The 22,932-nt window shown below is 46.3% G+C and overlaps 1 protein-coding gene across 1 annotated transcript in view; it reads right to left on the bottom strand.

The window, feature by feature from the left end:
- szt2 (SZT2 subunit of KICSTOR complex) overlaps window positions 1-22,932 on the bottom strand; it is a gene marked incomplete at its 5' end in the record, with an annotated part of 149,193 nt that overhangs the window by 112,383 nt on the left and 13,878 nt on the right. Inside the window, 21 exons of the mRNA XM_079221464.1 lie at window positions 4,465-4,512; window positions 5,389-5,613; window positions 5,651-5,867; window positions 6,260-6,392; window positions 6,981-7,063; window positions 10,611-10,808; window positions 10,910-11,023; window positions 11,304-11,421; window positions 12,188-12,356; window positions 12,695-12,783; window positions 12,865-12,943; window positions 13,601-13,837; window positions 14,187-14,392; window positions 14,707-14,821; window positions 15,399-15,551; window positions 15,632-15,777; window positions 16,748-16,877; window positions 17,336-17,567; window positions 17,698-17,868; window positions 19,112-19,322; window positions 20,822-20,928. Of these exons, the coding sequence (XP_079077590.1) occupies window positions 4,465-4,512; window positions 5,389-5,613; window positions 5,651-5,867; window positions 6,260-6,392; window positions 6,981-7,063; window positions 10,611-10,808; window positions 10,910-11,023; window positions 11,304-11,421; window positions 12,188-12,356; window positions 12,695-12,783; window positions 12,865-12,943; window positions 13,601-13,837; window positions 14,187-14,392; window positions 14,707-14,821; window positions 15,399-15,551; window positions 15,632-15,777; window positions 16,748-16,877; window positions 17,336-17,567; window positions 17,698-17,868; window positions 19,112-19,322; window positions 20,822-20,928 (3,181 nt within the window). The remainder of the gene's footprint in view (window positions 1-4,464; window positions 4,513-5,388; window positions 5,614-5,650; window positions 5,868-6,259; window positions 6,393-6,980; window positions 7,064-10,610; window positions 10,809-10,909; window positions 11,024-11,303; window positions 11,422-12,187; window positions 12,357-12,694; window positions 12,784-12,864; window positions 12,944-13,600; window positions 13,838-14,186; window positions 14,393-14,706; window positions 14,822-15,398; window positions 15,552-15,631; window positions 15,778-16,747; window positions 16,878-17,335; window positions 17,568-17,697; window positions 17,869-19,111; window positions 19,323-20,821; window positions 20,929-22,932) is intronic.

The following is a 22,932-nucleotide window of genomic DNA, read 5'->3' as shown; positions in this document are numbered from 1 at the left end:
TGTTGTATTGTATTGTGTTGTATTGCATTGTATTGTGTTGTATTGTATTGTGTTGTATTGCGTTGTATTGTGTTGTATTGTATTGTGTTGTGTTGTGTTGTATTGTGTTGTGTTGTGTTGTGTTGTATTGTGTTGTATTGCGTTGTATTGTATTGTGTTGTGTTGTGTTGTATTGTGTTGTGTTGTATTGTGTTGTGTTGTATTGCGTTGTGTTGTATTGTATTGTGTTGTATTGTATTGTATTGTGTTGTGTTGTATTGCGTTGTATTGTATTGTGTTGTATTGTATTGTGTTGTATTGTATTGTATTGTGTTGTATTGTATTGTATTGCGTTGTATTGTGTTGTGTTGTGTTGTATTGTATTGTGTTGCATTGTATTGTATTGCGTTGTATTGTGTTGTATTGTATTGTGTTCTATTGTATTGTATTGTGTTCTATTGTATTGTGTTGTGTTGTATTGTATTGTGTTGTGTTGTATTGTGTTGTATTGCGTTGTATTGTGTTGTGTTGTGTTGTATTGCGTTGTATTGTATTGTATTGTGTTGTATTGTGTTGTGTTGTGTTGCGTTGTATTGTATTGTGTTGTATTGTATTGTATTGCGTTGTATTGTATTGCATTGTGTTGTATTGTATTGTGTTGTGTTGTATTGCGTTGTATTGCGTTGTATTGTATTGTGTTGTATTGTATTGTGTTGTGTTGTGTTGTATTGCGTTGTATTGTATTGTGTTGTATTGCGTTGTATTGTGTTGTATTGAATTGTGTTGTGTTGTGTTGTATTGCGTTGTATTATATTGTGTTGTATTGTATTGTGTTGTATTGTATTGTATTGTATTGTGTTGTATTGTATTGTGTTGTATTGCGTTGTATTGTGTTGTGTTGTATTGTGTTGTATTGCGTTGTATTGTATTGTGTTGTGTTGTATTGTATTGTGTTGTATTGTATTGTGTTGTGTTGTGTTGTATTGCGTTGTATTGTGTTGTATTGCGTTGTATTGTATTGTACTGTGTTGTGTTGTGTTGTATTGCGTTGTATTGTGTTGTATTGTATTGTATTGTGTTGTATTGTATTGTATTGTGTTGTATTGTATTGTGTTGTATTGCGTTGTATTGTGTTGTATTGTATTGTGTTGTGTTGTGTTGTATTGTGTTGTGTTGCGTTGTATTGTATTGTATTGTATTGTGTTGTGTTGTATTGTGTTGTATTGCGTTGTGTTGTATTGCGTTGTGTTGTATTGCGTTGTGTTGTATTGTGTTGTATTGTATTGTGTTGTATTGTGTTGTATTGCGTTGTATTGTATTGTGTTGTATTGTATTGTATTGTGTTGTATTGTATTGTGTTGTATTGTATTGTGTTGTATTGTATTGTATTGTGTTGTATTGTATTGTGTTGTATTGTGTTGTGTTGTATTGTATTGTGTTGCGTTGTATTGTATTGTATTGTGTTGCGTTGTATTGTATTGTGTTGTATTGTATTGTGTTCTATTGTATTGTGTTGTATTGTATTGTGTTGTGTTGTGTTGTATTGTATTGTGTTGTGTTGTATTGTATTGTGTTGTGTTGTGTTGTATTGCGTTGTATTGTATTGTGTTGTATTGTATTGTGTTGTATTGTATTGTATTGTGTTGTGTTGTATTGCGTTGTATTGTATTGTATTGCGTTGTATTGTGTTGTATTGTATTGTGTTGTATTGTATTGTATTGTGTTGTATTGTATTGTATTGTGTTGTGTTGTATTGTATTGTGTTGTATTGTATTGTGTTGTGTTGTATTGTGTTGTGTTGTATTGTATTGTGTTGTATTGTATTGTATTGTGTTGTATTGTGTTGTGTTGTATTGTGTTGTGTTGTATTGTGTTGTGTTGTGTTGTGTTGTATTGTGTTGTGTTGTATTGTATTGTGTTGTATTGTATTGTATTGTGTTGTATTGTGTTGTGTTGTATTGTGTTGTGTTGTATTGTGTTGTGTTGTGTTGTATTGCGTTGTATTGTATTGTGTTGTATTGTATTGTGTTGTATTGCGTTGTATTGTATTGTATTGTGTTGTGTTGTATTGTATTGTGTTGTATTGTGTTGTGTTGTATTGTATTGTATTGTGTTGTGTTGTGTTGTATTGCGTTGTATTGTATTGTGTTGTATTGTATTGTGTTGTATTGTATTGTGTTGTGTTGTATTGCGTTGTATTGTATTGTATTGTGTTGTGTTGTATTGTATTGTGTTGTATTGTGTTGTGTTGTATTGTATTGTATTGTGTTGTGTTGTGTTGTATTGCGTTGTATTGTATTGTGTTGTATTGTATTGTGTTGTATTGTATTGTGTTGTGTTGTATTGCGTTGTATTGTATTGTATTGTGTTGTGTTGTATTGTATTGTGTTGTGTTGTGTTGTATTGTATTGCGTTGTATTGTGTTGTGTTGTATTGTATTGTGTTGTATTGTGTTGTGTTGTATTGTATTGTATTGTATTGTATTGTGTTGTGTTGTATTGTATTGTATTGCGTTGTATTGTATTGTATTGTATTGTGTTGTGTTGTATTGTGTTGTATTGTGTTGTATTGTATTGTATTGTGTTGTATTGTATTGTGTTGTATTGTATTGTGTTGTATTGTATTGTGTTGTATTGTGTTGTATTGTATTGTGTTGTATTGTATTGTATTGTGTTGTATTGCGTTGTATTGTATTGTATTGTGTTGTATTGTATTGTGTTGTATTGCGTTGTATTGTATTGTATTGTATTGTGTTGTATTGTATTGTATTGTGTTGTATTGTATTGTGTTGTGTTGTGTTGTATTGTATTGTGTTGACGAGACAGCGTGTCCCACGTTGTCGGGCTCCATCCCGTCTTAAGCTCTGCTCTGTGGGGTCAGTCCTCATACTCCATCTCCAAAGGAAACAAGAAGACAGAATGTGTCTCCTCTTTTAAAAACATCTAGTTCAGTGTTTTTCAACCTTTTTTAGCCACGGCACATTTTCTACAATTAAAAATCTACCTGCTGGCATGGAAGAGCATTTCATGACTAGGCCAGCCACTATATTGCCTGAGGATCTCTCACGACTCACTGGTTGAACATCACTGCTCTAAACTTCATTTATGTTTTCATGAGTGTATAATCACCTGAAACTAAGCACAGTTATTACCCGTTAGCTTAGCATGAGTCCTTCATGTCCTCCATGTTTCTACAGGAGCCCAGAGCGGACAAACCCAACACCGGCTCAGGAGGCGTTCAGGTGTTACGTCACCTGCAGGCCACCGCAGCTCTGACACGCGTGTGCAACTGTGGTAACGTGATTCAGAGAGTGACAGCGTGGGACCGACACCTCCGTCTGACCGTTGGTGCTCTAAAGCGGTAGTATTATGGTCTGGATGTCACCACCATTCTGATCTTGGCGGCTAACGTTACTGCAGTCTTGAAAAGGACACACGGCTATCACCAAATCCTAAACACCGTCTAAAGAGTGTGTGAGTGAGAGTGTGTGTGAGTGTGTGTGTGTGTGTGTGTGCGTGTGAGTGTGTGTGTGTGTGTGTGAGTGTGTGTGTGTGTGAGTGTGTGTGAGTGTGTGCGTGTGAGTGTGTGCGTGTGAGTGTGAGTGTGTGTGTGCGAGTGTGTGCGTGTGAGTGAGAGTGTGTGTGTGTGTGTGAGTGTGTGTGTGAGTGTGTGTGTGTGTGTGCGTGTGAGTGTGTGCGTGTGAGTGTGAGTGTGTGCGTGTGAGTGAGAGTGTGTGTGTGTGTGTGAGTGTGTGTGTGAGTGTGTGTGTGTGTGTGCGTGTGAGTGTGTGCGTGTGAGTGTGAGTGTGTGCGTGTGAGTGAGAGTGTGTGTGTGTGTGTGAGTGTGTGAGTGTGTGCGTGTGAGTGTGTGCGTGTGAGTGTGAGTGTGTGCGTGTGAGTGAGAGTGTGTGTGTGAGTGTGTGTGTGTGTGCGTGTGAGTGTGTGCGTGTGAGTGTGAGTGTGTGCGTGTGAGTGAGAGTGTGTGTGTGTGTGTGAGTGTGTGTGTGAGTGTGTGTGTGTGTGAGTGTGTGTGAGTGTGTGCGTGTGAGTGTGTGTGTGTGTGTGAGTGTGTGTGTGAGTGTGTGTGTGTGTGCGTGTGAGTGTGTGTGAGTGTGTGTGTGTGTGAGTGTGTGAGTGAGAGTGTGTGTGTGTGTGTGTGTGTGTGAGTGTGTGTGAGAGTGTGTGTGTGTGTGTGAGTGCGTGCGAGAGTGTGTGTGTGTGTGTGAGAGTGTGTGAGTGTGTGTGAGAGAGTGTGTATGCGCGTGTGAGTGTGTGCGTGCATGCATGTGCGTGAGAGTGTGTGTGAGTGTGTGCTTGTGTGTGTGTACGAGAGTGCGTGCGTGTGTGTGCGTGCATGTGAGTGCGTGTGTGTGTGCGAGTGTGTGTCTGTGTGTGTGGCGACACAAGCCTGAGGAGGAAGCACAGCGTGAGGAGGAGCAGCACTTCCTGCTCACAGAGACAGAGCAGCGGGAGGAGGCGGAGCTACCTGAACTTCATCTGCTGGCCCGTCTCCCAGGCCTCAGCCTCCTGAGCTCTGTTTCCACGGAGACACACATGTTAACAACGGACCGGCAACAGCACGGTGGTGGGGGAGCGGTTATTCCTGGTTACTTTGCTCCTCATGGCTATGGGTTATGATGATATTGTACTCACCGAAGGGATTTCTGAAGGTTGCAGACAAACCAGTGGTTTATCCACAGTAGTGTGTTTTACATGAGAAACCTCCCTGACATGGCAGTGTTTAGGTTTGTGACCGTGGCCTGCAGAGGAGTCTCACTCTTTTCTGTACAGACTCTAATCTAATAAGACAACCTGGAACCTGGACACGGTCTTTCCACGCCACAGAACTCCAGCTCGTGAAACCAGGATATGATGAAGAAATCAGTCATGGTTTCACATTTATAAAATTACACCAGCGAACTGCATGCTGGGTAAAGCTCGGCCACTTATCATCATGCATGACGACCCAGCATGCAGTTCGGCCGTGTACTTTTATCAACGTGAAACCATGACTGAACTTTGTACCCCTGACACATAAGTAGCTCCATCCGCTGCACTTGAAGCTAAAGCTGTGAATATGAAATGTTTCTGCCTGCTGAAGAGTGACAACAGTCGCCACGGCAACGCGCCACCGGTATGGGAAGTTTGGAACCGCAGCCCTGGACCGTTCACACGTTCTCAGGTCAGGGTGACCCTGTGGTCCAGACCTCCAGAAGGACCTCGGTGAGTACAACATGTTCATGACTGATGAGAGCGGCGCCAACGCCGAATGCAGTGATCGCATCTGTTCACCGTCTCACTTGTGATTTAGGAATTAGCTGTAGAAGTTCTAAACAGTGGAGGGACCATGGAGAGCATGTGAGGTCCTCATGACCCACCGTCTCACGTCTTCCTGCAGGGAGCACCGTACCTGAAGAAGACGTCCCTGGGCTGGCGGCTGCAGCCGGGGTGGACCAGCTGCTCCTTCAGCTGCTCCAGGGAGCAGTTGTAGACGTAGACCGGACACTTCAACTGGCTCTGCTGGGACAGCGGCCTGCTGAAGCTGATGTGGACATCTGCCTTCTGCGGCTCAGAGAACTGGACTCCTCCCACTTCTGAAACGTCAGCGTGTAAAACCTCAGTTAGTGTGGCGAAGCTTAACTTGAGCCATGAAATGGGGAATCGTTGAAGACCGACCTGAGCCCGGGGTCCCGGTCTCGGTCTCCGACACCCGGCTGTCCCGGTCCTCTGACGGGGAGAGCGTGGACTCGGACCTCTCCGGTCCGCCGTTGGAGCCGGACGGGGAGTCGGCCTGGGATTTGTTGCTGGGGGTCAGGGTGTCGTCCTCCTGCGCGCTGACGCTCCCCCGAGGCTCCGCCTCCATCCCCGACGCCACCAGCATCAGAACGTCTGCAAAACAAAACGCAGAAAACCCAACTGCTCAGAATGTGTTCCTAACCTCATGCTGCGGTCACACCAAACGAGTTAAGAATTAGTCCCACGAGTAAATTAGAGAAGAGGCCAGAGGTGAGGTCGTCTGTTGTTCGCTCTACCGGCTCGTCCACTTTGAGAAGGGAAGGCCAACTCGCCGTTAGCGAAGCGCTGTCTTTAGCTAAGCGCTGTCTTTAGCTAAGCGCTGTCTTTAGCTAAGCGCCGTCTTTAGCTAAGCGCTGTCTTTAGCTAAGCGCTGTCTTTAGCTGCTTGATGACCTGTTATTGGTCTTTCCGCCGCGTAAAAGCGAATTAACCACGGAAACTCAGGCGTAAAAGCTCGTCCTGCTGCGTTCACCGGGGCCGGCGTACCGGTGAAGGACGCAGGGAGGAAGGTGAGGACGATCTGCTGGGCGCTGACGGACTTGGCGTAGCACCTCCACTGCGGCGTGGAGCCGCTCCTCCTCTCCAGATCCTCGTCCACCAGGTCCACGTTGCTGAAGCTCTGAGAACACACACTCACAACATTACTGCACCTGTGAGGACGCACTGCAGGGCAGGGAGGAGAATTCTGAATATTATGTTCCATTTCCGCCAAAAGATCCATTTAATACAGGATTACATTTACAGAGTAAAGTTACTTTGAAAATGTAATCCGATACAATTGCTAATTACCTTTAAAAAAATGCAACAAAGTATTACAATATTTAAGTAACGTGACGTGAATGAGTACCAAATATGCAAATAAGGACGAGAGAGCTCAATAAGATGACTAAAGGACGGATGGTCACGTGCTGTTTGAGGCAGTGTGGATGTTTGGGAATGAGCTGCACGGCTTTGGAAGTTGAAGAAGAGGAAGTGCTCTTCCTCCATGTTGTTACGAGCAGGAAGAGAACACGCTTCTAGACTTCTGGTTTGAATCAGATCTACGTTGTCATGCTCATGTAAATGGAACGCCTCTCTTTTTAAGGTGTTCCATTACTCAACATGAGCTCCTGTCCCACCCTGCAGGCCACATTGGGTAGAAGGTGTAGCAACATAACAGTGAAGGGTGTGTGTGTTGGTCGCTTCCTGAAGGTGTTACCATGGTTACCTGCAGCGTGCTGGAAGAACCCATCACCTCTTTGCTGCTGCCGGTGAGGAACGACGTCAGGAGGTCAGCCGGCTTCACACACTCTGGCAGGAGGAAGAGGAGCAGATTACACGAGGAAGAGGAGGAAGAGGAGATTACACGAAGAAGAGGAGGAGATTACACGAGGAAGAGGAGGAGATTACACGAGGAAGAGGAGGAGATTACACGAGGAAGAGGAGGAGATTACAGGATGAAGAGGAGGAGGAAGAGGAGGAGATTACATGAGGAAGAGGAGGAGATTACACGAGGAAGAGGAGGAAGAGGAGATTACATGAAGAAGAGGAGGAGATTACACGAGGAAGAGGAGGAAGAGGAGATTACATGAAGAGGAGGAGATTACATGAGGAAGAGGAGGAGATTACACGAGGAAGAGGAGGAAGAGGAGATTACATGAAGAAGAGGAGGAGATTACACGAGGAAGAGGAGGAAGAGGAGATTACATGAAGAAGAGGAGGAGATTACACGAGGAAGAGGAGGAAGAGGAGATTACATGAAGAAGAGGAGGAGATTACACGAAGAAGAGGAGGAGATTACACGAGGAAGAGGAGGAAGAGGAGATTACACGAGGAAGAGGAGGAGATTACAGGATGAAGAGGAGGAGGAAGAGGAGGAGATTACATGAGGAAGAGGAGGAGATTACACGAGGAAGAGGAAGAAGAGGAGATTACACGAGGAAGAGGAGGAGATTACAGGATGAAGAGGAGGAGGAAGAGGAGGAGATTACATGAGGAAGAGGAGGAGATTACACGAAGAAGAGGAAGAAGAGGAGATTACACGAAGAAGAGGAGGAGATTACACGAGGAAGAGGAGGAGATTACAGGATGAAGAGGAGGAGATTACACGAGGAAGAAGAGGAGATTACACGAGGAAGAGGAGCAGATTACACGAGGAAGAGGAGGAAGAGGAGATTACACGAAGAAGAGGAGGAGATTACACGAGGAAGAGGAGGAGATTACACGAGGAAGAGGAGGAAGAGGAGATTACACGAAGAAGAGGAGGAGATTACACGAGGAAGAGGAGGAGATTACAGGATGAAGAGGAGGAGATTACACGAGGAAGAAGAGGAGATTACACGAGGAAGAGGAGCAGATTACACGAGGAAGAGGAGGAGATTACACGAGGAAGAGGAGGAAGAGGAGATTACATGAAGAAGAGGAGGAGATTACACGAGGAAGAGGAGGAGATTACAGGATGAAGAGGAGGAGGAAGAGGAGGAGATTACATGAGGAAGAGGAGGAGATTACACGAGGAAGAGGAAGAAGAGGAGATTACACGAAGAAGAGGAAGAAGAGGAGATTACACGAAGAAGAGGAGGAGATTACACAAGGAAGAGGAGGAGATTACAGGATGAAGAGGAGGAGATTACACGAGGAAGAAGAGGAGATTACACGAGGAAGAGGAGCAGATTACACGAGGAAGAGGAGGAAGAGGAGATTACACGAAGAAGAGGAGGAGATTACACAAGGAAGAGGAGGAGATTACACGAGGAAGAGGAGGAAGAGGAGATTACACGAAGAAGAGGAGGAGATTACACGAGGAAGAGGAGGAGATTACAGGATGAAGAGGAGATTACACGAGGAAGAAGAGGAGATTACACGAGGAAGAGGAGCAGATTACACGAGGAAGAGGAGGAGATTACACGAGGAAGAGGAGGAAGAGGAGATTACATGAAGAAGAGGAGGAGATTACATGAGGAAGAGGAGGAGATTACAGGATGAAGAGGAGGAGGAAGAGGAGGAGATTACATGAGGAAGAGGAGGAGATTACACGAGGAAGAGGAAGAAGAGGAGATTACACGAAGAAGAGGAAGAAGAGGAGATTACACGAAGAAGAGGAGGAGATTACACGAGGAAGAGGAAGAAGAGGAGATTACACGAAGAAGAGGAGGAGATTACACGAGGAAGAGGAGGAGATTACAGGATGAAGAGGAGGAGATTACACGAGGAAAAAGAGGAGATTACACGAGGAAGAGGAGGAGATTACACGAGGAAGAGGAGGAAGAGGAGATTACATGAAGAAGAGGAGGAGATTACACGAGGAAGAGGAGGAGATTACACGAGAAGGAGGAGGAGATTACACGAAGAAGGGGAGGAGATTACACGAGGAAGAGGAGTAGATTACACGAGGAAGGGGAGGAGATTACATGAGGAAGAGGAGGAGATTACACGAGGAAGAGGAGGAGATTACACGAGGAAGAGGAGGAGATTACACGAGAAGGAGGAGGAGATTACACGAAGAAGGAGGAGGAGATTACACGAAGAAGAGGAGGAGATTACACGAGGAAGAGGAGTAGATTACACAAGGAAGGGGAGGAGATTACATGAGGAAGAGGAGGAGGAAGAGGAGGAGATTACATGAGGAAGAGGAGGAGATTACATGACTAAGAGGAGGAGATTACACGAGGAAGAGGAGGAGATTACAGGAGGAAGAGGAGGAGGAAGAGGAGGAGATTACACGAAGAGGAGGAGATTACACGAGGAAGAGGAGGAGATGAGATTACACGAGTAAGGGGAGGAGATTACAGGATGAAGAGGAGGAGGAAGAGGAGGAGATTACATGAGGAAGAGGAGGCGATTACACAAGGAAGAGGAGGAGATTACATGAGGAAGAGGAGGCGATTACACGAGGAAGAGGAGGAAGAGGAGATTACACGAGGAAGAGGAGGAGATTACACGAGGAAGAGGAGGAGATTACATGAGGAAGAGGAGGCGATTACACGAGGAAGAGGAGGAAGAGGAGATTACACTAGGAAGAGGAGGAGATTACACGAGGAAGAGGAGGAGATTACACGAGGAAGAGGAGGAGATTACAGGAGGAAGAGGAGGAGATTACAGGAGGAAGAGGAGGAGATTACACGAGGAAGGGGAGGAGATTACAGGATGAAGAGGAAGAGGAGGAGATTACATGAAGAAGAGGAGAAGATTACACGAGGAAGAGGAGGAGATTACACGAGGAAGAGGAGGAGATTACACGAGGAAGAGGAGGAGATTACAGGAGGAAGAGGAGGAGGAAGAGGAGGAGATTACACGAGGAAGAGGAGGAGATTACACGAGGAAGAGGAGGAGATTACACGAGGAAGAGGAGGAGATTACACGAGGAAGAGGAGATTACAGGAGGAAGAGGAGGAGATTACACGAGGAAGAGGAGATTACATGAGGAAGAGGAGGAGATTACACGAGGAAGAGGAGGAGATTACACGATGAAGAGGAGATTACATGAGGAAGAGGAGGAGATTACACGAGGAAGAGGAGGAGATTACACGAGGAAGAGGAGATTACATGAGGAAGAGGAGGAGATTACACGAGGAAGAGGAGGAGATTACACGAGGAAGAGGAGGAGATTACACGAGGAAGAGGAGGAGGAAGAGGAGGAGGAGGAAGAGGAGGAGATTACACGAGGAAGAGGAGGAGATTACACGAGGAAGAGGAGGAGATTACAGGAGGAAGAGGAGGAGGAAGAGGAGGAGATTACATGAGGAAGAGGAGGAGATTACATGAGGAAGAGGAGGAGATTACACGAGGAAGAGGAGGAGGAAGATGGACTAAACACAGGGAACACCAGGCACACACACACACACACACACACACACACCTGTGGGGGCCGGCGGGCAGAAGGGGGCGTGGCCGTCCCTCTCCCGCTGCAGGACGTGCCTCATGAAGGCGCCGTGGTCTCCTCCGGCTAACGGGACTTCTCTGTCGCTGAGCTCGTGCTGCAGGCTGCTGTGGAACAGCCCCAGCAGCAGCTCGTTGGGCAGGCAGGGGGCGCCGTGGAGCTGCTCGTTCTCCACCGCTACGGGACAGGAGACAGGTGGTGAAGCATTCCTTACTCAGTGTCTTCGGCTCATTGCGACCGACGTGTTGCTGGCTGTGTGTCTTCCTCAGACATCGCACCTGTGCCGAAGGTGAGGAAGAAGATCTCAACCTGCTGGCACTTTGGGAGCAGCTGGATGAGGTCGAACTGGAAGGGAACCATGTGGATGCTGTCCTCAGAGGCCAGGGCTTCTCCTACACACACACACACACACACACACACACAATGAGCTAATGAAACATGTTTTCTATTAGCCTGCAGTAATAAACAGTTAAAGGCTGCTTACTCAGTAACAATAATAATGGAGGATCACCCCATGGAATAGTATAACCGTTTAATTCATACTTCAGGTAGGTGTTGCTCATGTCACAGGGTTTACAGCGTGTTCACGCCGTGGTTCAGGGACCGAGTGCTTCCTGCAGCGACACCGCTTTAGAGTGTCAGGCAACAGATGTTTCCCCGGGGTTTCAGTACCTCTCACTTCCTTGAGTGCAGCCGGCAGGGAGCAGACCTGGTCCTTGTTCTGACACAGTTGGCTCAAATGCTCGAAGGTCATCATGGTGGACATGCAGGCCAGGTCCCGAGGGAAGATCTAGAACCAGACAGCAGGTCGCTATCAAACACAGGGCAACAGACTCGTAAACCGGAACGTACCCCTGACAACGTGGGATTTCCCTAACAGACGCATCCTGCAGCCCTACAGCTTGTGTGAGTCTGACAGAGCAACACATCCTAATAGTATTAGTACCTGTAGAGTCACGAAACGGACAGCATTTTTTTTTTCTCGCCGCACGTCTATTAGTCCCGAGTCCTCCCTGGGCCGCCCACATTTCTAAAACCGCGTCATACATCACATGCAGAAGCTGATGAACATTTCAATACCCAGCATGCCTGAATCAGACAACGTTTTGGCCTTTTTTAACCGAACGACACAGTTTTTTGACTGAAACTCCTTCCTAACATGCCAATGCTTTGTTTGATTGGGATTCTTAAGCTCCTAATCTTTCCAAAAAGGTGTGTTATTAATATGTGGGCTGTTGTTAAGGTCCTGAACATACAGTGTGAACAACTCTGGGACCGCTCAAGGAGGCATTTTAGGAAATTATGCTGGATGTTCATAGTTATGATCACAATATGGTATAAAGGGATTTTTTGGGGGAAAAGAAAAATCGCAAAGAAATTCTGAAATAAATGATATAAAATAACAAGTATTATAACTCATGTGGGGTTCACAGGACTCCTTCAGCACAGGGCCAAGAGGGGCAGACGGCTCTGAGCCCCATGTGTGGGGCTCTGGAGGTTTAGTGCCCTTTAGCTCCCCTCGGCCGACACAGTGAACGCATGGAAGGACTACGCACGGCGAGGGGGATCTCCTGGTACTCCAGGCCCTGGAAGTGGCGGTGCTGGTCCATGCAGTTCATCACCACGCCGCTCTGCGGCTCCACCCAGCACTCCGTCACCAGGTTGAGCTCCGGGTCCACGTCCACGGCCTCCACCTCCGTGTCGTTGTCGTCATCAGTGGAGAAGCTGGAGGCAGAAGAGAGACAGCGGACCGACGTACAATGTGCCAGTGTTCATGAGGAGGAGCAAGTATTCAGACCACACCGGAGTTTAAAACCACAATGCGCAGCCGTGTTGAAGACAAGACCACCTGAACCCAGCCGAGTCACGACCAGAACCAGAACGCATCAAGACCAAGATGAGACTCAGACTTTGAGGGTTGAGACCAAGTGAAGAAAACACTGACGCAAATGAACAATACTGGAAGGAGGGATTGGGAAATACAACTGTGAGTATGTAGTAGTAGTATAAGCCCTCAGAGTCCCTTCCTAATTCCTAGAGTAACGAGTTGTGTGAAGGCTCACCTGTCCTTCGTGGATGTGGAGTGCGGTGGAAACAGGATGTACTGAACGATACAGGAGTGGCTCTCTCTGTCCGCGTCGCCTGAGGCGCCCTGCAAGTAGAACAGGAATGAAACCAAACGCACATCACCATGACAGCACTGATGCTGAAGGTGCATTCAGGGCCGCCTCACCTTCATCGGCAGCTCCAGCACCATGTTCACGATGCCCTCGCCGCTGGCGGCAAAGTGGAAGCCTTCTGATAAGCGGATCCTTCACGGAAAACACAAAGAGGCTCATTCAGGAGACGCACAAGGATGCTGGCCTCACACTAAAGCAGCTGTGCGCCTTGAACAGGTGGGAGCACATCGCACTGAAACACATGCAGCATGCAGGGTCCACACACATCTGACCAGTGATCCGTGACTTTAAACCAAAGGCCATGACAAACATTTAGTGAAGTCTGGGTGTAAACAGTAAAAAGTGAGTAAATGTAGTATTTAAACTAACAATGAGAACACAAAGCATACAGTAAACCTTAAATGACTCAAATGAATGAGACAATAGTTTGATTAAAAGAATAAACATGTATATAGATGCCTGTATGTATGCCTGCTGATATTCTGAGTCTTTCTTTTAAAAGCATATTCATTATTTCAAACTCAGCGTAAATGAACACATGAACACATGAATATAACACATTTACATGACTTTTACTAAACTTTGGGGATTTTATTCTTTTCAAGGACGTTTCCAGGCCTGGAAATAACCATTTTAAAAGTCGATGACTGTTCCAGGTTCTATACATTGTATGGCTCTTTGTGATTAGCTGCAGTGATGAAATCAGAAACCTCGGGTCCCTTTTGCCTCTCTGAGCAAAAGGTCAAACGTTTCCCGAACAAAAACTAGACACAAAGGCCGTGAACTCACTCGGAGAGCATGGACAGGATGTGCGCGACCGCCTGCATGGCCACGGCCGACCCCTGGCCGCTCTGCACGGCCCACACCCAGCGCTGGTGCAGGAAGTAGCGGGACAGCGAGGCCAGGGTGGAGGAGGCCATGCGGTTGGCCGCCACGCTGAGCGGGACGGAGCTGTTGGAGGGCTGAGGGAAGTTCTCCATGTTGAAGATGAAGGGGGTCCTGAAATCCAGCGGCAGCTTCTCGTACCTGCAAAGCATCCGCGGTCCGTTTCATGAACATGTGTCTAGGGCTGTGCGTATACAACCGGTTCAAACCGGTTCAACCAGTATTCAACCGGTATACTGGTTTCACATGTCCATACGGAATGAATGTTTCATGTACCGTCATCCGGCATAGCCGTAACGACTGCGCCGCTCTCCAGCAGACAGCAACGTGTATTGTTCACTGGGGGCGCGGCTTTAGCCATGAACATGAACTTTAGTCAAACATACCGTGAAACCACCAGAATCTTACAAAATACCGTGATATGAATGTTTGCCGTACCGCCCAGCCCTAATGTGCCCTCTCGTGATCTAGCATCCTGCTGTGCACCGACCTGATGAGCAGCTTCTCCAGAGGCTTGTTGAGCAGCACCACGCAGGGCCGGTCCGACAGCGCCGGCTTGGGAGCGGGGGTGGAGGGAGACTTGGAGGGCGACGGGTGACCCACGACCTTCCTCTTGGTCTTGGGGGTCGCCTCTTTGTTCTGAACGCGCTGAGGGAAGCGAAGTTTGAGGATCTGATCCCGCAGCTCGTCTACAATCTGATGGAGAGGCGCATGTCCGGCCGGGTTAGTGCGGACCACGTGCAGCACTACGCTTTCAGTCTGTACAGAGCGCCACGGTCTTGATGGACTGTGTGTGTTTAACTTCAGTAATAATTACATTAGAAACCGTAGAGAAAATCATCTGAACTCAAGTTGCATTCATGGCCTTTGAACAGAGCATCTCCTCGAACCAAATGGTCCTCATCTGACGACCAAAGCATGGACGTCTACTGCTGTGGTATTTTCTGCACTCTATTTTCAAATGAGATCCACTAAAAGAGACACTATCATCCTCTTAGAGGCATTGGTACCTTGTTCCGGACATGGGCTGGAGTACCGATGGGGAAGCCCAGACGCAGGACCATGCAGGGCGTCTTGGAGATGAGGCGGACCAGGTGGAAGGAGGTGGGAGGCTGGTCCGCCGAGCTGTGCAGACGCAAATCATTTAAACCGAATAACGTTTTCACGGATTTGATTCCTACGATGTTTTTAAACCCTAAAGATATAAGTATTTGAATGAAGCAATATAACAATATTGTTGAGCAGAAATATCTTTTTTTCTGATCCATTTAATCATTTTGTTGCCCGATCAGATTGATTCTGAGATCTCTTGGTTAGGAACCACTGGCTTAAAAGAATAGTTCACCCACAAAATGTAGTTGTTTATCAATGAAGTAAGTAAATGGCAGCAAAGCAATATGAAAACATCGTCTTACGACCTCTCATAACGCGTGCAGTATGATGCATACCTGCATAATAAGTCACATGCTCACTACTTCCCAAAACACACAGCTTCCCTAAAGCGTACTCATTTAAATACTTCTGCATCAACGGAATTACTTTCATCTGTTTGATTTGATTTTTCGTTCCCCATGAACAGGAAAAAGTTCTCTCAAAGAATTCAAAGTATGGTGCTAAATACTGGCAGAAGTATGAGCTACCACCAGCCCGGATCCAGAAGCCTCCCCTTGGTGTGCGCATGCAGCCCACAAACCCGTCTCACCTGTATATGAGCTTGACGTAGGAGTATCCCTCCACCAGCACGAAGCTGCTCCAGTCCCTCAGCAGGGACGTGAGGGCCGAGTGGGAGATGCGGCACTGAATGGTGCTGTAGCGCCCGTTGTTTCCAGCTGTGTGCAGGTGTTTGGGGACCGGCCTGCAGGGACAGAATGAGGGACTTAATGAAGGACGGACCAGGATGGACAGGAGAAGAAATATAAAAAAAGGTTTCCTAACATGTCGTGTTCAAGGAGGATGGCGATGCGGTGCATGTGCAGCCATCTCTGCCAGAAGTTGGCGTCCATGGAGAGGATGGGCTTCCAATAGGAAGCAAACTGGGACTGAGAGGAGTCTTTGGATCCGCTGTGCTGCAGAGACAGGACCTGCACAGAGAGGAGGCGCTTCAGCGAAGGAGGCCAACAGACTGGCTGAGAGGAAGCATCGGATGCCTTCCCCTCCACGGACCGTCTGCAGCTTCAAGCTGGTGTCTGCAATCACATGCTTTGGTGGTAGCACCAAACTTGGGACACAGCCATTTACTTCGCTGTGTTCAACACCAATACAAGTTTATTCCCTCAAATTAGAGTGTAAATGCAGGTTTTTGGTTGATAAACTCCTTTCCCATTATTCCTTCCTGCTTTTTGTGTCACATTTGATGTCACAAATGCTGGAAAACAAGGTTAGTAAACGGAGAAAATGTTAAAGTGAAAACTTCCTTTTTATGTCTTTTACTTATTCAGTCTGTTGTTGGAGCAGTTCACAGACGAACAAAGAGTTTAGTTTTGTTGAACAAAGTGATTTTTACGATCAAAAGAGTCTGGTAGCTGTGAGCCGTGCGCCCGCGTCGGTGAAGGCTCACCTCGCATTCTGCTGCAGCGAGCTGCATCATGTTCTGGGCGGCCAGTTATGGCTGCAAGAGGAGAACCCTCTGGACGGTGTGCTGGGTTAACGGCTAACAGCTAACGGAGGTACAGTACATCAGACAGCTCGGTGACTGTAGATTTGTTTTGGCAAGACTGCAGGACGTGTCTTTTACGACGGCAGAGACTTTTGAAATAACTTTTGATTGAATGGATGTAGATTGCAACCTTTCCCACTTCAGGCAAAAGTCAGAAGTTAGTGGGTTTACAAAAGATATAGTTTCCAAAAAAAAGCTCACAAAAGCAAGCTATGGATTTAGTTGAATCTACACTGGAGAGGAGGTCTGTTTCCAGTGATGCAGCTCCTAACCAGTGGAAAGCATCTGTGGTTGAAAAAGAAGAGATTTTTGACAAATCTCACGTACCCCCGTGATAAGCACCGAGCCTGCCTCAACATGCTGGTTAAGAAGGAACCGTGAGGTGTGCACAGTACCGGGGTGGTGGAGCCGGGCGGGATGTAGAACAGAGGAACTCCGTTCTTGGTGCTCTCAGGAATCATGTAGTTCTCAGGGATGGAGTTAAATGACTGGAGGTGCACCAGCATCTGGTCCGTCTGGTTGATGCTGGAGGAACACAGAGCGACATGCTGTCTGTATGACGTGGTGCACACGCTATCAGTATGACGTGGTGCACACGCTATCTGTATGACGTGGTGCACACGCTGTCTGTATGACGTGGTGCACACGCTGTCTGTATGACGTGGTGCACACGCTATCTGTATGATGTGGTGCACACGCTGTCTGTATGACGTGGTGCACACGCTATCTGTATGATGTGGTGCACACGCTATCTGTATGACGTGGTGCACACGCTATCTGTATGACGTGGTGCACACGCTATCTGTATGACGTGGTGCACACGCTATCTGGTATGATGTGGTGCACACGCTATCTGTATGATGTGGTGCACACGTTATCTGTATGATGTGGTGCACACGCTATCAGTATGACGTGGTGCACACGCTATCTGCATGATGTGGTGCATGGCGTGGCGCTGCGGTGGTTTATCTGCAGGCATGTACCTCTGCAGCGTGTTCCAGAAGCGGCGGATGACGGAGGTGCGGTACGGGCTGGTGATGGGTTTCCTCTGCGTGCAGCTGATGTCGTGCAGGATATCGTAGCTGCCCTCCATCGTCACCTCCACACGCGTGCTCCTCTTGGCGGGGTCCAGCGGCCAGGAGGCAGCGGCCAGGTACTCGATGTGCATGTTGTGTTTCCACAGCAGCACCAGCTTCACCTCCAGCTGGCTCCCACCTGCAGACACCGGCGTCAGGGTCGATAAAGTCCAAGAGCGAGCGAGCAGCTCATCGAGGCGGAGGTCCTGATGAGCTGCTCGCTCGCTCTGGGACTTTACAGTATCAGACTTTGAGAAGAGAGGGGAGACCTTTGGTGAGGCTGATCTCTCGGATGGTGTAGCCCTCTCTCAGGCGCACCGACACCACGCTGATCAGGTGAGCGTGGACTTCCTTCTCCGTGTGCTTCTTCCTCCTCATGACCAGCGCCGGGTTCCCGCTGGCCGACACCAGGTGCTCGTTGAACAGCTTGTGCTGGGAAACTGAAAACATGTGTGTTTATTTCCATCACCACAGCCATCACAATCATCAATAACGATGCACGGAAAATAATAACGGTAGAAAACAATGAAACAGTAAAGGTCATACATTCATTTTAAATGGACGCCATGTTGTGATAACCGTAAAGTTCATCATTCTTCTTTCAATTAATCCTCTGGGGTTCAAGGTCTTTTACTCCATTTTACATCATTTCTTAAATTCACCTTTTGAAGGCACTTGGTTATGATACATACTCATGTATGACAACAATAGCAGAACAATCTCAGCTCTCTCTATAATGAGGCACCGTTGTCATAAAGAGATAACATGGCCATAAAGCTGAAAAAGTGACACTTGATTTTTGAAGTTCTTCATATCTCTTGTGGAAACAGAACTTTACTCATGTGAACTGTTGGTGATGGACATTGTTTATCAAAGGTCTCACCTATCAGGTCGTCACAAAAGCAGTGAATACATGAATAAAATGGTAGAAACATGTAAATAAATGTCTAATACCAAATGTTGTATTGTGTTCTTTGAGTAGAAGAGATGTCACTACTTCCACCAGAGAGATGAGATGATGAATGACTTCAGATCAAGCTTCATGGTGCACATCAAACATTTATATTACAACAGTTTTTGTTTTCAAACAAAAATGTTTACTATATATTTGAGTCAAAAATCTGTTCTACTATTGACTATGTTTACACAATGTGCATGTTTCAGTGTCACGCTCCACCAACCAGTCCAGTCAGTCTGACCCAAACGCTGTCGCTTCATCATCTCAGACCAGGGGTTCTCAAACTGTGGGGCGCGACCCTCAAGTGGGGCGCGGAGGTATTACAGGTGGGGTGCCTTTTTGGTCTTCTTTTTATATATATATTTAAGCATGTCAACTCACCGATTCTTGGTGTTTTGCCAAAACAAAAGCAGCAGAAAGCCTCTCTCACGGGATGGGCTTTAAGGTGGGGCGGTGGGGCGTGAACATTGTTCTTCCTCCAAAGTGGGACGTGACAAAAAAAGGTTTGAGAACCACTGTCTTTCGCATATTAATTGTTGACTTGCTTAGCATTAATGACTATTGTATTAACGTGAACCTAGTCAAAAGGTACCAGTATGTTCATCGTGAATTTGAGAACAAATCACTTGTTCAGCAGGTTGCATTATAAAAAGACCAAAGAAGGAGACTCATGTTCCCCTTCCAGCCCTCCACTCTAAGACTTCCCAGCATGCACCGCGCCTCACCACAGAAGAACTCAGAGTTCATGGACTCGGAGGTGTTGAGGAAGGAGTAGGTCAGGAAGGCCCTGTGGTAGGTGTTCATCTCCTGGCTCTTCCGGTCCACGTCGGGACAGGTGGGCAGGTAGGAGCCGAAGGTGGCCAAGGAGATGAACTTCATCAGCTCCACGTTGGGGATGTAGCCGAAGCTGCAGTCGTAGGAGTACGCCCCGCCCACCTGCAGAGGACGAGGAGAAAGAAAAGAAAGAAGCACTTTATTAATCCCCTTGGGGAAACACATGTACAGACATGTCAGTCTGTACCTGTCAGTCTGTACATGTGTACATGTCAGTCTGTACATGTCAGTCTGTACATGTGTACATGTCAGTACCTGTCAGTCTGTACCTGTCAGTCTGTACATGTGTACATGTCAGTACCTGTCAGTCTGTACCTGTCAGTCTGTACATGTGTACATGTCAGTCTTTACCTGTCACTCTGTACATGTCAGTCTGTACATGTCAGTCTGTACATGTGTACCTGTCAGTCTGTACCTGTCAGTCTGTACATGTCAGTCTGTACATGTGTACATGTCAGTCTGTACATGTGTACATGTCAGTCTGTACCTGTCACTCTGTACCTGTCAGTCTGTACATGTGTACATGTCAGTCTGTACCTGTCAGTCTGTACCTGTCAGTCTGTATATGTCAGTCTGTATATGTCAGTCTGTACATGTGTACATGTCAGTCTGTACATGTCAGTCTGTACATGTCAGTCTGTACATGTCAGTCTGTACCTGTCAGTCTGTACATGTGTACATGTCAGTCTGTACCTGTCAGTCTGTACCTGTCAGTCTGTACATGTGTACATGTCAGTCTTTACCTGTCAGTCTGTACATGTCAGTCTGTACATGTCAGTCTGTACCTGTCAGTCTGTACATGTGTACATGTCAGTCTGTACATGTCAGTCTGTACCTGTCAGTCTGTACCTGTCAGTCTGTACATGTCAGTCTGCACATGTCAGTCTGCACATGTGTACCTATCAGTCTGTACCTATCAGTCTGTACCTGTCAGTCTGTACCTGTCAGTCTGTACCTATCAGTCTGTACCTGTCAGTCTGTACATGTCAGTCTGTACATGTCAGTCTGTACATGTCAGTCTGTACCTATCAGTCTGTACCTATCAGTCTGTACCTGTCAGTCTGTATCTGTCAGTCTGTACCTGTCAGTCTGTACCTGTCAGTCTGTATCTGTCAGTCTGTACCTATCAGTCTGTACCTGTCAGTCTGTACCTGTCAGTCTGTACATGTCAGTCTGTACATGTCAGTCTGTACATGTCAGTCTGCACATGTGTACCTGTCAGTCTGTACCTATCAGTCTGTACCTGTCAGTCTGTACCTGTCAGTCTGTACCTGTCAGTCTGTATCTGTCAGTCTGTACATGTCAGTCTGTACATGTCAGTCTGCACATGTGTACATGTCAGTCTGTACCTGTCAGTCTGTATCTGTCAGTCTGTACCTGTCAGTCTGTACCTATCAGTCTGTACCTGTCAGTCTGTACCTGTCAGTCTGTATCTGTCAGTCTGTACCTATCAGTCTCTACCTGTCAGTCTGTACCTGTCAGTCTGTACCTGTCAGTCTGTATCTGTCAGTCTGTACCTATCAGTCTCTACCTGTCAGTGTGTACCTGTCAGTCTGTACCTATCAGTCTGTACCTGTCAGTCTGTATCTGTCAGTCTGTACCTGCACAAAGGAGCAGGCGATGGTTCCACTCCTCAGCTGGTTCAGCAGGGTCTCACACACGGCCACGTCAGGGACACTCGTCACTCCATCGGTGATTATTATGATCCCTGGAACACGAACACACACACACACACACACACACACACACACACACACACACACACACACACACACACACACACACACACACAGTCTCTGTTTACTTTAGCTCTGTGTATATTTGAGTATACGGTATGAAGTGGTGGTAGATATGAGTGTCTTTCTGTAAATATACATTTCATAATAGCGTTATTGTTTTAATGATGCAGTAGTTGCAGAGTGAACGACCTTGTGAGAGGGTCTGGACTCCTTCACAGAGCTTCTACTCAACTACAAACGTTGTGCACTAAAGGAGGGTTCAGACACACCCTGACCAGTGAAGTTCATGACTTTAAACTAAATTTTACCAAATTTCCATGACTTTTAACCCAATTTTCAAAAAGAATTCACCAGATTTCCATGACTTTTAAATTTGGTTTAACATTACACATTTTGACCTATGGGTTTCCGTGACTTTAAACCAAATGTCCATGACAAACATTTAGTGAAATCTGGGTGTAAACAGTAAAAAGTGAGTAAATGTAGTATTTAAACTAACAATGAGAATACAAAGCATACAGTAAACCTTAAATGACACAAATGAATGAGACAATAGTTTGATTAAAAGAATAAACATCTATATAGATGCCTGTATGTATGCCTGCTTATATTTTGAGTCTTTCTTTTAAAATCATATTCATTATTTCAAACTCAGCGTAAATGAACGTCATGAACACATGAATATAACACATTTACATGAACACATGAATATAACACATTTACATGACTTTTACTAAACTTTGGGGGTTTTATTTTTTTCAAGGACTTTTTCAGGCCTGGAAATAACCATTTTAAACTCCATGACTGTTCCAGGTTCTCCCTGTATAGTAGGACCTGTATAGTAGGACCTGTATAGTAGGGGACCCTGTATAGTAGGACCTGTATAGTAGGACCTGTATAGTAGGACCTGTATAGTAGGACCTGTATAGTAGGGGACCCTGTATAGTAGGACCCTGTATAGTAGGACCCTGTATAGTAGGACCTGTATAGTAGGACCTGTATAGTAGGGGACCCTGTATAGTAGGACCCTGTATAGTAGGACCTGTATAGTAGGACCTGTATAGTAGGACCTGTATAGTAGGGGACCCTGTATAGTAGGACCTGTATAGTAGGACCTGTATAGTAGGGGACCCTGTATAGTAGGACCCTGTATAGTAGGACCTGTATAGTAGGACCTGTATAGTAGGACCTGTATAGTAGGGGACCCTGTATAGTAGGACCTGTATAGTAGGACCTGTATAGTAGGGGACCCTGTATAGTAGGACCCTGTATAGTAGGACCCTGTATAGTAGGACCTGTATAGTAGGACCTGTATAGTAGGGGACCCTGTGTAGTAGGACTATGTGTAGTAGGACCCTGTATAGTAGGACCCTGTATAGTAGGACCTGTATAGTAGGACCCTGTATAGTAGGACCCTGTATAGTAGGACTATGTATAGTAGGACCTGTATAGTAGGACCCTGTATAGTAGGACTATGTGTAGTAGGACCCTGTATAGTAGGACCCTGTATAGTAGGACCCTGTATAGTAGGACCCTGTATAGTAGGACTATGTGTAGTAAGACCCTGTATAGTAGGACCCTGTATAGTAGGACCCTGTATAGTAGGACTATGTATAGTAGAACCCTGTATAGTAGGACCCTGTATAGTAGGACCTGTATAGTAGGACCTGTATAGTAGGACCTGTATAGTAGGACCTGTATAGTAGGACCTGTATAGTAGGACCCTGTATAGTAGGGGACCCTGTATAGTAGGACCCTGTATAGTAGGACCTGTATAGTAGGACCTGTATAGTAGGGGACCCTGTATAGTAGGGGACCCTGTGTAGTAGGACTATGTGTAGTAGGACCCTGTATAGTAGGACTATGTGTAGTAGGACCCTGTATAGTAGGACCCTGTATAGTAGGACCCTGCATAGTAGGACCCTGTATAGTAGGACCCTGTATAGTAGGACTATGTATAGTAGGACCCTGTA

Source organism: Taurulus bubalis (genome assembly GCF_910589615.1).
Source record: "Taurulus bubalis genome assembly, chromosome: 7".
NCBI lineage: Eukaryota > Metazoa > Chordata > Actinopteri > Perciformes > Cottidae > Taurulus > Taurulus bubalis.
This window is presented reverse-complemented; position numbering and strand designations above follow the sequence as displayed.